At 37.7% G+C, this 16,284-nt stretch overlaps 1 protein-coding gene across 1 annotated transcript in view; it reads left to right on the top strand.

The window, feature by feature from the left end:
* Window positions 1-16,284, top strand: part of Spata48 (spermatogenesis associated 48) — a 55,799-nt gene that overhangs the window by 6,542 nt on the left and 32,973 nt on the right. The window contains exon 2 of the mRNA XM_028779198.1: window positions 10,214-10,314. Coding sequence (XP_028635031.1) covers window positions 10,214-10,314 — 101 coding nt within the window. The remainder of the gene's footprint in view (window positions 1-10,213; window positions 10,315-16,284) is intronic.

Below are 16,284 nucleotides of genomic sequence, written 5' to 3'. Positions count from 1 at the left end.
TAGAACTAAAGGGAAGCTGATGGGCATCTCCAGAAAAGAACTCTTCTTTAATCAGAACAGCTGAGGGGCCACAGTCTCTCTGCAGAATGGAAGTTGGTGTACATTTGGTATGTGGGTCTAGGACCTTTAGAGGACAAAAAATGTTAGGGGCCTTTGGGGTTAAGAGGAATCCATCTGAGAATAAGTTGCCCTGAGGTCTGGAAGGGGTAAATAGCAGCAGGTGTGGTATGTGACTCTCATTATCAGAATTTTGTACAGGTTTCATCAGGCAAGTCAGTTGTTCTATCCAGAGCTTCTCAGTCCACCTGAGGCTTTTAGGTCATAACCCTCAGGACAGATTAAAAAGAAATGGGAGTGAAATTAGTTTCTCACTGGCTGAACTCTGTCCCTAGGACCTAAGGAAGCATAGGCTATGTTAATTTTGTATAGCAGAAGGAGGGTTTTGACTTGATTATCTGTGATGGATCATGCTATTGCCTTCATATAATTCTAAAGAAACATCTACACAGGTTATAGGACTAACTTACAGAGGAAAACTGAAATATTGACAAGAAAGGAGGAGGAGGAGGAGGAAGAGAAGGAGGAGGAGGAGGAGAAGAAGAAATAAGAGGCATAGAGTAGGCAAGCCAGTGAAAAGATGGGTCATTGGATAGGGGTCCCAGTAGAGTAGGGAAGATTCATACAGTGTCTTGAATGGCTGTGCATATTGGAAGGGGTGGGTCAGAATAAGAGGAATGCCAGTATAATTGATCACTGTAGAAGAGCAATCGCTTGCTATTTGGGATTTAAGAAAAAGTAGTAGGTGGTAAGAGATTAGAAAAATCATTGCTTCCTTGAGAGGTATGCTGTGGGTATAGGAACTGGGAAGAGCCAGACATTATATGAGGTTATAGTTTGAGAGGGGTGTGGATTAAGAGACAGGCCAGGAGCTCTAGACATTAGTGAAGAGATAGCTTTAGCAGGTTGATGAGTAAGTGGAATTGGCTACCTTTATGAGCTTGTGAGTTTTGTTTAGGAGGCATATTCAGCTGGTGTGTGCAGAGGTTAAAAAGAGATGTAAGAGTAGATGCCATAGAAGGATCAAGATGAAAGGAAGAGCATCTGGGCCACAGCCAGTGTGGATAAGCTGATTGCTGTTGCATGACCTCCATTGTCTGACCCACAGCTCTGCCTGCATTCTGGAAAAGGCCTTCAAGGGGCAGTAACATCTAGCTTAGAACCCTCCCCACTGCCTGCCAGGTCTGTCTACCTGGGGCACAACCAGCAGAGGTGAACCTTGTGCTGTCCACTGATGTCCATCATCCAGTCCATGTCTCTACCTGCCTTCCCAAGGAGCCCTTCATGGGATGAGAGGAGCCAGAAACATTCAAGTTCATGTGGGACACAAGCATCAGAGGTTAGCAGCTTCCTGTCCCCTGAGATCCATTTTCAGGCCTACAGCTCTGCTGCCTCCATGAGCATCTTGCCAGCATCAGAAACATACCTCCAACACTAGGGACAAACAGATAGCCAAAGTCCAGCATAAGAATAAAATCATCAAGATCCAGTGTAATATGATACCTCTAGAGCCCAGCTATCCTACCACAGCAAGCCCTGGATATCTTAACACACAGCCCAAGCACAAAAAGATAACCTTAGATCTAATATTGTAAAGACAATAGAGGCTTTTAAAGAGGAAATGAATAAATCCCTTAAAGAAATACAGGAAAATATAATGAAACAGGTAAAGCAAATGAATGAAACTGTTCAAAGCCTAAAAATGGAAATAGAAATTTAAAACACACACACACACACGCATCCGCACATGCACGCACATACACACACACACACACACACACACACACACACAAACACAAACTGAGGGAAACCTGGAAACGGAAAACCTATGGAAGAGAACAAGACACAAGCATCACCAACAAAATACAAGAGATGGAAGATAGAATCTCAGGCATAGAAGATATGATTGAAGAAATTGATGATATATCAGTCAAAGATAATGCTAAATCTAAAAGGTTCATGACACATAACATCCGAGAAATATGGGACACTATCACCTAAGAATAAAGGAGAAAAGAATAAGGAGTAAAAGAAGAAAAAGATTCCAAGATACAAGGCCCATAAAATATTTTCAACAAGATCACAGAAGAAAATTTCCCTAACCTAAAAAAAAAACATATGCCTATAAACATACAAGAAACTTACAAAACACAAAATAGATTGGACCAGAAATGAAAATCCTCCTGTCACATAATAATCAAAACAATAATTGTACACAACAAAGAAAAAATGTTAATACCCGCAAGGGGAAAAGGCAAACTAACATACAAAAACAAACCTATTACACCAGACATTTCAACAGAGATGCTTAAAGCCAGAAGGGCCTGGGCAGATGTCTTGCAGACTCTAAGAGACCACAGATGTCAGCCCAGACTACAAAATAGAAGGAGAAAACAAGATAGTCCACTGTAAAACCAAATTTAAACAATATCTATCCACAAATCCAGACATACACAAGATAATAAAAGGAAAACTCCAACCCAAGGAGGCTAACTGTACCCAAGAAAACACAGGAAATAACTCTACAACAGCAAAACCAAAAGAAGGGAAAGACATTCACACTTCCAACACCAATATCAAAACAGGAATTAACAATCTTTGGTCATTAATATCTCACAACATCAATGGACTCGATTCCCTAATTAAAAAGACACAGACTAATAAAACGGATGGGAAACAGTATCCATCATTCTGCTGCATACAAGAAATACACCTCAGCAACAACGATAGATATTACCTAAGAGTAAAGGATGAAAAAGGTTTTACAAGCAAATGGATCCAAAAACCAAGCTACAGGAGCCATTCTAATATCTAATAAAATAGACATTTAACCAAAAGTAATCAAAAATAATCAGGAAGGATGCTTCATGTTTATCAAAGGAAAAGACCACAGAGATAGTGTCTCAATTCTGAACATCTATGCCTCAAATCCAAGTGCACCATATTTGTAAAAGAAATGTTACTAAAGCTTAAATCATTCATTGAACCCCACACATTGATAGTAAGAGACTTCAACACCCCACTCTCACTAATGAACAGGCCATTATGACAGAAACTAAACAGAGAAATAATGAAAGTGAAAGAGCCTAGCAGATGTCTACAGAAAATTTCACCCAAACACAAAAGAATATACCTTCTTCTCAGCATCTCACAGAACTTTCTCCAGAATTGACACATAGTCAGTCACAAAGCAGTTTCTCTACACCCAAGACAAGTAGACAGCATGAAATAATCAAACTCAGGGTTGAAACTGATAAAATAAAACAAAGAGAACAATGCAAAGAATCAATAAAACCAAGAGCTGATCCTTTGAGAAAAATCAACAAGATGGACAAACCATTCGCCAAACTAACTGAAAAGCAGAGAAACAATATCAGAAATGAAAAAGGAAGCTTAACAACAGACACTGAGAAAAATCTGAAAAAAAAAAAAACTTGTACCCAACAAAATTGGAAAATCTGAAAGAATTGACCGATTTTCTTGATAGATACCATTTACCAAAGTTAAATCAAGATCAGGTAAGGTAAATAGTCTCATAACCCCTAATGAAATAGAAGCAGTCATAAAAAGTCTCCCAAGCAAAAGAGCCATGGCCAGATGGGTTTAACACAAAATTCTATCAGACTTTCAATAAAGATCTAATACCAATACTACTCAAACTTCCAGAAAATAGAAACAGAAGAAACATTGCCAAACTTATTCTATGAGACCACAGTCACACTGATACCTAAATCACACAAAGACTCAGTAAAGAAAAAAAATTTCAAGACCAATTTTTCTTATGACCTTTAATGCAAAAATACTTATAAACTGAATTCAGGAACACATCAAAAACATCAGGTACCATGATCAAGTAGGCTTCATCCCAGGGATGTAGAGGTGGTTCAATATAAGAAAATCCATCAATGCAATTTACCATAAACAAACTGAAAGGAAAAAGACATGATCATTTCATTTGATGCTGAAAAGATCTTTGACAAAACCTCTTCATATTAAAGCCTTGGAGATATCAGGGATACAAGATACAAGGTACATACCTAAACATAATAAAGGGAATATACAGAAAGTCCATAGCCAACATCAAATTAGATGGAGAGAAACTTAAAGCAATTCCACTAAAATCAAAGACAAGAAAATGCTACTCACTCTTTCCATATCAATTCAATATAGTACTTGAAGATCTAGCTAGAGCAATAAAACAACAAAAGGAGACTAAGGGGATACAAACTGGAAAGGAAGAAGTCAAAGAATTTCTATTCACAGATGATATAATAGTATACATCAAGTGACCCCAAAAATTCAACCAGAGAACTCCTACAGCTGATAAACATCTTCAGCAAACTAAACTGGCTGGATACAAAATAAACTAAAAAATCAGTAGCCTTCCTTTATACAAATAATAATTAAGCTGAGAATAATTATGTAAACAGTACCCTTCACAATTTCCACAAATAATGTAAAATATCTTGTAACTCTAACCAAGCAAGTGAAAGATCTATATGACAAGAATTTGAAGTATCTGAAGAAAGAAATTGAAGAAGATATCAAAAGAGGGAAAGATCTTCCATGCTCATGAATCAGTAGAATAAACATAGTAAAACTGACCAACTTACCAAAAGCAATCTACAGATTCAATGCAATTCTCATCAAAGTTCCAATACAATTCTTTACAGATCTTGAAACAACAATACACAACTCCGTATGGAAAAAACAGAGTAGCTAAATCAATCCTGTATTTCAAACAAGAATTTTTTGACATATCACCATTCCTGATTTCAAGCTGTACCACAGAGCAATAGTAATAAAAATCATATTATATAGGCATAAAAATAGATATTTTGATCAATGGAATAGAATCAAAACCCATAAATAAACCCACATACCTATGGAAACTTGAGTTTTGACAAAGAAGCCAAAACCATACAGTGGAAAACAAGTAAGCATCTTCAACAAATGGTGCTGAGCTAACTGTATGTCTGCATGTAGAAGAATACTAATAGATCCATATTTGTCACCCTACACAAAACTCCAGTCCAAATGGATCAAAGACCTCAACATTAAACTAGATACACATCTGACATGGGCCAAGGACAAGGAAGTAGGCTTCAGGCAGGAATCTGACACTAGGCTAGACCAAAGAAGTAATTTCAGGTAGGAATCTAAATCTTGGGCTACAACAAAGAAGTTATCTCAGGCAGGAATCTAAATTATTAGGCTAGAACAAAGAAGTAATTTCAGACAAGAATCTAAATTTTAGGCTAGAACAAGGAAGTAGACTTCAAACATGAAAATGACTTTGGGCTAGGACAGGGAAGTAGGCTTAGACATTTTGGTCATTCTGATAGGCCCTTAGAAACAGTGATCACGGGAGTGTTCATGGAATTGTGTTTAATGCCTTGCTTGTTCTTTGACTATTTGTGTTTATTGTTTTGCTTGTTCCTTGACTATTTGCATCTATTGTGTTGCTAGACCCTCAACCTAGAACTTATCTTAATACTTGCATGTAATTAAAATGGTATAAAAGCAAAAAGGAGGAGGGGGACGGGATAAGGGGTTCTAGGGAGGGGAAATGGGGGGAGGGGATGACATCTGAAATGTAAATACATAAACTATCCAATAAAAAATGAACTAAATACACTAAATCTAATAAAAGAGAAAGTAGGAACTTCCTTGAACACATTGACATAGGAGACAACCTCCTGAACAGAACACCAACAACTCAGGCACTACAATCAAAAATTAAGTAAAGGGACCTCATGAGCCTAAAAACCTTCTTCAAGGCAAAAGCTACCATCAATTTGACAAAACGGCAGCCTAAAGATTGAAAAAAGATCTTCATCAACCCTACATCTGACAGAGGGCTAATATCCAAAATATATAAAGAACTCTTATACATCAACCAACCCAATAACCCAAATTGAAAAAAAAAACAGCTATACAGCTAAACAGAGGATTCCCAACAGAGAAATCGCTAATATCACAGATTAAACATTAAATAAATGTTCATTGTCAGTCATCAGGGAAATGCAAATCAAAACAACTCTGAGATTCTGTCTTACACCTGCCAGAATAGCTAAGGTCAAAAACTCAAGTGACAACAAATCTTGGCAAGGTTGTGGAGCAAGGGGAACACTCCTTCACTGCTGGTGGAAGTGTAAACTTGCATAACCACTTTGGAAATCAATTTGGTGGTTTCTCAGAAAATCGGGAAAAGTTCTACCTCAACACCCAGCTTTACCATTCCTGGGTATATACCCAAAAGATGTTTCACAACACTACAAGGACACTTGCTTAACTGTGTTCATAGTAGTTTTATTCATAAAAGCTAGAAACTGGGAACAACCTAGATGTCCCTCAACTGGAGAATGAATAAAGAAAATGTGGTACATTTACATAATAGAATACTACTCAGCTGTTAAAAACAAATATATCATGAAATCTACAGGCAAATGGATGGAACTAGAAAATATCCTGAGTGAGGTAACCCAAAAGCAGAAAGACATGCATGGTATGAACTCATTTAAAAGTGGATATTAGCCCTAAAGCACAGGATAAACATGCTACAATCCACAGGCCCAAAGAAAGTAAGTAACAAGGAGGGCCCAAGGAAAGACGCTTGAATCTCACTCAAAAGGGAAAATGAAATAGACGTCAGAGGTGGATGGATAAAGAGAACAGGGTGGGAGAAGGGGTGGGGAACAGAACTGGGATGGGGAGCAGATGTGAGGAGAGCAGAACAGAGGAGGTTGGAGAGGGATGGGAGAGAAAATAGAAGTTGGCTTGGGGGACGGGCATCTGTGTTACGAGCCATAGACCTGAGACATTGGAGGATCCAGGGAATCTGGTAGTGAGCCCAGTTGAGACTCCTTGCAACTGAGGATATGGAGACTGAAGTGGCCAGCTCCTGTAGCCATGTGGGATTTCCAGTGGAGGGAAGGGGACACCAACCCATCCACAAAACCTTTGACACAAAATATGTCTTGCCTACAAGATGTATAAGGACAAAGATGGAGGAGGGGTTGAGGAAAAAGTCAACCAATAACTGGCTGAGCTTGAGACTCATCCCATAGGAGACAACTAAGCCCTGACACTATTAATGCTATTCTGCTATGCTTGGAGACAGGAGCCTAGTATAACTGTCTTTTGAAAGGCTTCATCTAGCAGGTGATGGAAACAGATCAAAGACCTGCAGCCAAACATTAGGCAAAACTCATTGAGTCTTGTGGAAGATTTGAGGAAGGATCAGGTAGCCAGAGGGTTCAAGGACACCACAAGAAGACCTACAGAGTCAACTAACCTGGGCCCATAGGGGTTCACAGATACTGAACCACCAACGAAAGAGCATGCAGGGGCTGAACGTAGGCCCCCTACACATTTGTAGCAGATGTGCAGCTTGGTCTTCATGTGGGTCCCTTAATAATTGGAGCAGAGACTATCTCTGACTCTGTTGCCGGCCCTTGTATCTCCTTCCCCTAGCTGGACTGCTTAGTCAGGTCTCAGGTGGAGAGGAAGTGCTTAGTTTTTCTGGGACTCGATGTGCCAAAATGGGTTGGTACTCATGGTGGGGCTTCCCCTTCTCTGAGAAGGGGAGGTGGTAATGAGGAGAGGGGTTGTGAGGGTGTGACTGGCAAGGGGAGACTACTATCAGACGTAAAGTTAACAAATGAATGAATGAAAAAATCAGGGAAGAAAGGAAAAAACTAAGGAATTGTGGCTAGTGAAATAAATACTTTATCTTGCAAAATCAGGTCAGCACACTAACAGTGGTGAAGAATATGTAGCAGTGTATCAAGCAGGGGTTGTCATACAAGGGAAGTAGAAGAAGATGCTAGGAGAAAAGTTTCCTCCCAAGCCCAGTGGGCCACTCAGGGTGGCAATGGCTAGTTCTGCTGACAGGAGTGCTGCTCCAAGCTAGCAGAAGCAGCAGGAGGCTACACAGCATAAAAAGAAGAGACCAGTAAAAAATATTGAGAACTACCATAAAGACATGTATCTGGTCTGGGATGAAAGGGATGAAGGCACTTTGCAAGCAAAACTCCTGCACGGAGGTCTTGCAGTTGTATCAGGAGTAAATGAAACTGTTGAAGGTTGAGAGCCACTGGGAGAGCTTCTGTGGAATGTCCCTGGTCACATACAAGGGAGACGTCCTATTATCTTAAGGGAGGTAGGTTCAGTAAGCTAAACATCAAAAAAATGGGTTTAAATATAAGTATGAAGATAATAAATAAAAGAGTGATTAAGGGGAGGGGCCAGCATAGGAGGGAACCAAAGGTCCATCCAAGGTAGAAGCTTGTCATTGAATATTTTTGATGGGTCCCAGCATCTTTGGACTACATCTCAAACTGGTTTGGATTTGTTGGTGCAGAAGGAGCACTGTTCCTGGATTAGGTCACAACCCCCATCCTTAGAAGTTCTCAGGAGATCTAGTCTTTAATTTTAGAGAATCAAAGCAGCCAAAGAATCAAGTACATTCTGAACAATGTTAACCTGATCTGAAATTTCAGGCTTTCTGGAAGCTGGTGATACAGAGAGGTTAGCTGATGCAAAATGCCTTCGGTCCAGCTGTTTTAGTTCAGTATTTTGGGTTTGGGGGGGATGCCTAGTGTCAAAAACAGGGATGAGTTGGATGGTCCAGTAGTCCCCACTTCAGAGGTTACCTGAACTGCTTTTAGGGGAGTTTGGTGTAGATCTTTCTTAACTCTTCAGACCACCTCCACCATCAAAAGCAGAACATATTATGTTAGCAAATTTTTGATCCCTGGGTGGGTCCTCCTGAGACTGTAACTGGGAAAAAGAAAGCAAAACATCTAACCCTTACCACCATGCTGGCACTGAGCTGGTCATGTTTCTTTTTTTTTTTTATTGGATATTTTATTTACATTTCATATGTTGTCCCCTTACCCCATCCCTCACCAGGGGATCTCATCTTCCACCTATGCCCAGCAGGGCCCTCCACTCTTACATATTCAGCTGAACCCCTGGATCCCTCCCTAAGTGCTCCCAGGCTGGTGGTTTAGACCCTGGGAGCTGTGGTTGGTTGGTATTGTTGCTCTCCGCATGGTGCCACAAACCCTTTCAGCTCCTTCACTCCTCACTCTAACTCCTCCATTGAGAACCCCATGATCAGTTCAATGGCTAGTTGTGAGCATCTACCTCTGAATATGTCAGACTGGTCATGTTTCTTACGAAGTCACTCTGCTACAACTCTGAAGGAAAGCACCTCAATACTCTCTCAGCTGCTTATAGACCCCACTTCCTAGAGATGAGACCATAAAATTTCTTCTACTCTTCTACTTTATTTTGCTTTCTCAGGCCAACTTTTAAAAAAAAAAAAAAGTTGTCTTTTTTTTTAAAAAAAAGGATTTAACAATCCATATATGATCTTCAAAATAATGGATTCTTCAGAGACTGATGACACAATGGGGCATGGGCTCATGTTACCATGTGTTAAGATGGTTGCCTCCAGTACACTTTGATGGTCGATTCCCTAGAGAACAGTTAGAAATGGCTCCACTATATCAGATAAGCTTTATAAGGAACATGAAATTTTGTTTCCAAGATTTTTTAAGCTGAGCATTTTCCCTAGAGGCCCGCATTTCCTATGTGTGCAGTAAATTAGTCACCATTATTTACGTCTGGCTTAATAAAGTGCAGTGAGGCTGGAGAAGTGCTGGCTGGGATGCCATCAGTATTCTGCTTGGCTTTCACTTCAGGTGTATGCATAACCTGTGCTTTGTGCCTTCTGATATGGTTACAGTATCTGCCTCTCAAAGTGGACATTGATTTAGTATAGATGCAGATACCCACCAATTCCATGTAACAGGCTTAGATTCTAGGTCTTTGCTCTAACAGAATTTAAAGTGTGTATGTTTGGTCAGCAAACACACCTCTTGTTTCATTTACTGTACACAGATAATGTGGGAATTAGGAAAATGACCAACTAGTTCAGAACACTAAATTGAGTGCAGGATTGTGGCCAATTATGACCCAATCTTTAAATTGTAATTTTAACATGTATTTAACACAATCTGGGGAGCATCAAACTAAACCTACAATTCCCAGAAGCCTTATTACAATTTAATGTACATCAACTAAATATTTTTAAAAGGTATCATTGTGTTTTTTTACCTAAAATGCATGAATTATTGGTTTTCAGGTTGGACAAGCAAACAGAAAGTTACTCCTGTACCAGTTCATGAACACGAAGTGGGCACATTAAGTCGCTTATATACCTTTGACGAGGAGGCAACAAGTACAGTAAGATTGTCTTAATAGGTAGTATTATAGAAAATAGTTTGTTTATATTATTGTTTGTGTGTTTTGTACTTTCTTCCCCAGAGGAAAAACTATTATTCACAAAGTGCATCCTTTTTTTAGCTTTTAAAACAAACACATAAAACACTTTTGTTAGTTTAGATAGTACAGAAATATATAAATAACATATCAGCAACCTTAAAATACTTCAGGTGGAGAGAGAACTGCTTTTCACATAACGGCATTCTTACCACAGCCCAGTACAGCACACAGTAACATGACTTAGTTCCTATTCCATGACAAATGGGGCCCTCAGACTGGTGGCTTTGAAAACCTATCAACATCATGTTAATATAAATATCTTCAGACAGAAAGCATTCTATTGAATATATGAGTTATAATATAATTGTTCTTTTTTAATATGTAGGTCACTTTTGCATTTGTGTAGCCTGTGTCATTATGCTAAGTAAAATAAACCAGATTCAAGGACAAGAATTCCACGTCTTGTTCATACATAGTTTGTGTGTGTGTGTGTGCGTGTGTGTGTGTGTGTGTGTAATTGAGAAATTATTGAACTCGTGATCAGGGCAAAGATCATAATTTTCATAGCTTCTAAATTAAAAAAAAACCTATAAAAACACAGAAAGGGAATGGTGTTTCCAAACTGAGAAACACAATTTTTAGCTTTATTGGTGCAGCAGCAGATTAGACGTGGTTAAAGAGATTTGGTATAAATCAGAAGAAATACACACACACACACACACACACACACACACACACACACACATAGCACAAAGCACAAAGCACAAATGTACAGAAAGGTAGAAATAGAGAAGAGTCAGGAATCTAAACAAAAAAAGAACATGTGCTTACTGGAGTCCCTGAAATGACATACATAGAATAAGACAGAAGAAATATATAAGACACAGTAATTGTATCTGTGCTTTTCTAGGACTGTCTGAGGCATCCTTTCACATTTTCTGCTGTACATTTAATATGAGACGTGAGCTAAGTAACAGCAAGAGCAACGTTTCTGACTGTGACAGCTCTAACAACAGTGATGATGGCAGAAGTTCCCATTAAGATCATAGAGCAAAGTAGCATGTAGTTGTAGTCGATTAATCTGCTAATCTCCCTGGCAGCAGCAATGCAAATTCCTCGTTACCTGCTCTAATGCTCTGGATTCTAAAATGAAAGACACACACACACAGCCTTATATTTAATATATCTAATCGACTCAATGGCTGGGCCACTCCCAAACTTCCACGTTGCTAATGTCTCCTCTTCAATACTCCTGAATTATTACTTATTAAAATCTATGCTAGACCCAATTGAGGGCCTGAGGCTGCTCGTCCCTGGCTCTCATGTGGTTAGTATGCTCTCTCTTCTGCAGCTCTGAAGCCCAGATCTTATTCCTTCCCTGGCATGGCAATTCTCCTCCTTCCTTGGTCCCTTTGCCCACAAATCCTAACTGCCGGGAACTTCATTTACCACTCAAAACCAGCTGGAGGCAGGGACCCTCAGCATCTCACATGTGAGATTCTCGTGCAATTTTGGAAACCCAAATAGCATAATGCAAGCATTGAACCCTATCCACAACATTTCTCCCCTTTTGTCCACTAAAAAGGCCTTTTCTTTCAGATATACAATGAACATAGTTATTACAGTTATGTAAACTATAAGGTATGATATACTCTAATAACATCCATCAATTTTGTCAATTTAAATACATTACTGTAATATCTATCCTAACTTAAAGAGTTTTCAGCTCTATACCAGAATTATATTTTGATTTTTAACTAGCATTACCATCTGAAAATCCATCCTTTCAAATCTACATCATCTTCCTCAGTACTAAACAACTTAAGTTTAATTATGAGACTATAACTAGTCTTCAACCCCATCAGAGAGCCAAGAATTAATTAAATATAACCTGAACATATAGGAAGCACAAAAACATAGCTACCAAAACTTAAACAAATTGGAGAGACAGCTGACTACCTGGACAGTCCTCCATTCCTCAAAATATTGGAGCATCTTTCTTCAGCCTTCTGGGCCAGAACCATCTGACAGGCCATAAGTCATGCAGGAAATTTGAAGGACAAGCTTACCCTGTCTTGACAAAGCTAAGCTATCAACTATCCCGTATCATGTGTCCTTTCCTGGACAGTATTTTGTCTGTCGATGAATTAGGACAATTCTTGCCCATGCTATCTTGTTACAACAGGAACAACTCTATATGGAGGTTATGATGCTCAATAACTTCTTTGAACCATGAAGGAGGTATTGTCAGGAGCAGACATGTCTCTTGTCAAAATTTCTATGAATAATGACATGACTTTAAATGTCCTATTCTGTGAATTGCTGATGCTTTTGAAGACTATCTATATAAAGTATATAGGAACTGTTAAACTTTGACTACTCTTGGCTATTTCTATTTTAATAATATTAAAAGCATCTTGTTATTAAATCTGAATCTAATATAACCATGAGTTTATTATCTGGCCCTTTCATTACTTAATCATCTTAAGCAGTTTGTAGTTGTAGTTATTAGAAGGACTGGGTCTGAGTCTTGCATTTTTAAATGAGTTGTATAGATAGGTACAATGTCTATCTAAGAGTAGCAACATTAACTCAAATTTTGTATCAATATAAAAAACTTATACCAATGAAAACCTTAAATATGTATTAATATATAAATTTTGTACCAATGTAAAAAAGTATGACTTCAATTTTGCATCAATTATGAAGATTTTTATCAATGTAAGATTATGGCTATACAACACTTTGTTTAAGAATGAATTTAGACATCTATCTCATATATTTTTCACTGTTTAAAATTATGAACTTTTCCAAATTAACTCTTAAAATGACAATCTGTAATTTATAAAAATAACCATAACCAGACACCCAAACCCATGGGCTCAGGATGACAGCGCTGCACAATTTCTCCCTGCTGAATTGGAGTGACGAATTTTTTAAAAAGGAGGGAAGGGGGAGGAAAATTAGAAAAATTGGTTAGAGTTAAGAAAGCTAGCTTTAGCATCTGTTATCTAGTCTCTGTATGCTTAGAAGGCTCAGGGTTTAACTGAAGTTCTGACTGGTTTCATCTAAAAGGCTGGATGAACTGAGTCCATCAGGAATCAGTAGCAATTCTTGAAGCTGTTTTGGAAGCAAGTCTCTAGAAAGAGTATCAGGAGGCAGGGGGTTGGAACAGCAGGTCATTTTAGGGTCCCCATGGATGAATCTTGTCAGAGCTGTACATTGTGTAATACATTAATCTTACAACCAAAATTTTAGTACTATTAAGATATTTTTATGGATTGCGTAAGGTGTACAGATCAGCTAAGGATTTTTGCTCTTTGTTTGAGCAGGTGAAAGACAACTATCCTTTTATGAATTAATTTGCTCAATTGTAATAGATCCTCATTCATGTCATGTGAAAGAAGGCATGATAAATCTTAAGAATTCTATAACCAACAAGATTTTTTGTCTAATTTTAGCTGGAGTTTTGGCTAGAGACATTTTTATGTCTAAGCCAGTTATAGAGTTTTTCCCATGTGGAGGGATCAGCAAACCAAGTCTTGTCCTATTTTCTCAAATTTTAGGGTTTTTTTTTTGGGGGGGGGTTGTTTTGTTTGGTTGTTTGGTTGGTTTTTGTAGCCAAGATTTTTAGGGAGTCTTCCTATGGCATATCTGATCCATATCCCTCTGGAAGGAGTCTCAAGCCTTTTCTTCTTTTCCATTAACACAAATACAGAGCCTCTCTCCCATAATAGTATGTCTTTGGTCTAGTAACCCAAAATCATAAAAGGTATAGATTAATTGAATTTAGCAGCCTCCTTTCTCTTTAGGAATGTCTCATTTTGACTTCTCTCCCAGAGTAGTTTTAATATAACCACCAAGCTTATAACCATGAACATTTTAATAATTAAAACAATTTAAAGCAATTAAATCAATCTAAACAATTATTATTATTTGTTGAGACAGTGTTCCTTCACCATTTCCTGCCTTGTTCTTACATGAGATCAAGGCCTAAGTTTCTATTATCTGTCTGAGATGAGGTTATTTTCTCTATCTCCTGCTCTTGACCTACATTTTAAGATCAAAAGTTTTAATTTATTTATTTATCCATGCATACTGAAATTCTCCCTTCTGTGGAATTAGTATCTTTTACTGTTTAACTTCCTTAAATAGTATATAGTAGTTACATTGTCTAAAATCTGGACAACAGTAACCATCTTTTGTTTTGCTATGTTGAATATGAAGAAACTGTAAGAGAAAGTAGCAATGTTTGTAGTGCAGATATTTGTGGTAATATTAGAGTATTGTGTTGTGGGTGCTATTAGTATCCTCTTAGGATAAATATAAATATAATTCTGTTTCAATAACAATAGAGTTGTCAAATACCCAAAAAACATTGAGATTCAGGATCTTTGCTGGTGAATTCCAAGAACACCAAGAAGACACCAACAGAAGGTGGCATGGGAAGAATAATTTCAGAAAACCACATAGGCAATAAATCTGAGGACATAGACTCCAAAATATTTCATAAAGAAACTACGACACATAGTATATAGAAGTAACGACTTATAAGACCATAGTCAGACTGTAGAAGATTGTATTTCAGAAAAAACAAATTTAAATTCCAATGAAAGTTTATCAGAATACCAATGGCTTACCAAGACGATGATCAACAAGAACATGTATCCCCCTGAACATGATGAAACATGGACTTGAAATACTCCTAGCTAGAGAAAACTGAAGCACACACTCAGAAGTCAGTTTCTTTTATGAAGAACAAAAAACAGAAAGATGTCAATCTTCAAGCATTCTCATTGTTAAGAGGAAGAGTTCCCAGTCCACAAACTGAGAGCCATTTTCATATTTAAACTGAGAGTTTTCTCTGAGTTTTATCAATTTATGGCTCAGAACTAGTGTTATATTGGAAATACTTATATTTTAGAAAATAAAATAGATACAACTTTGTCATAAAATAAACATTAGCTTAAAGAGATACAGCTATTTCATTTGTGTCAGGAATAACATCCAATCACATCAAATTGTTCTACATAAAGTGATTATTTTATATTATAAAAATATTTATCCTTTGTCTTATATACCTAAAATCACAATTTGATAATTTCTACAGTATAACAATGTGCATTTTACTGCCTCCAAAGAAAGTATGGTAAGAAAATCTGTGAGTTTTCTGAAGCAATGGTCTTTCCATGCGCTATTGGCATAGATGACCTACTTGCATTTATTTGAAGCTTTTAACTCATAAATTGAATTCTAAACACTCATTATTAGTTTGATAAGACACTATTGTAAAAGGAAACTTCAGAGCAATAAGACTTTATGACTGAAAATAAAATTTGCTAGAATTTTGGTACTTGGTCATGTATAAAATTGATAGCATTTGTATATAACAAAATTTATGAACGAAATATTCATGTATTTTCATTTTAATTTATTTGTGTGTGTGTGTGTGTGTGTGTGTGATGCCCATGGAAACCAGAACAGGGTACTGAATTCCCTAGAATTGAAGTTACATGCTACTGTGAACCACCTGATATTGTTGATGTCAGTTTTGTAAACCAAACTCCAGTACTCTTCAACATGTGTTCTTAACCACCTCACCCAATTTTCATGCTTTAAATGTTGAAACTATCAACCCAGTGATTCAAAGAATAAAAATAAATCCAATCAGGGCATATAAAAAGAAATCTATGCCATAACCTCCAGGGAAAAAGCAAAAGACAAAACATGTTGGTAGTCCTGAAACAGCTGAAACAAAAGTGTTCTCCTCCAAAGCCATTGCAGATTTAAATGTGACTGAAAGTAGGCGGAGCTAGAATCCCATCATTGCTGCAATTCAAGTCAGGCTGCTAGCACTACTTGACCACTCTGCCACTTAGAATTCTGTTACACTTTAAGAACATCGATAATTCAAGAGATTTTTTTCAAGAC

Source organism: Grammomys surdaster, unplaced genomic scaffold (genome assembly GCF_004785775.1).
Source record: "Grammomys surdaster isolate TR1022 unplaced genomic scaffold, NIH_TR_1.0 67, whole genome shotgun sequence".
In the NCBI taxonomy this organism is placed as follows: domain Eukaryota; kingdom Metazoa; phylum Chordata; class Mammalia; order Rodentia; family Muridae; genus Grammomys; species Grammomys surdaster.
This window is presented reverse-complemented; position numbering and strand designations above follow the sequence as displayed.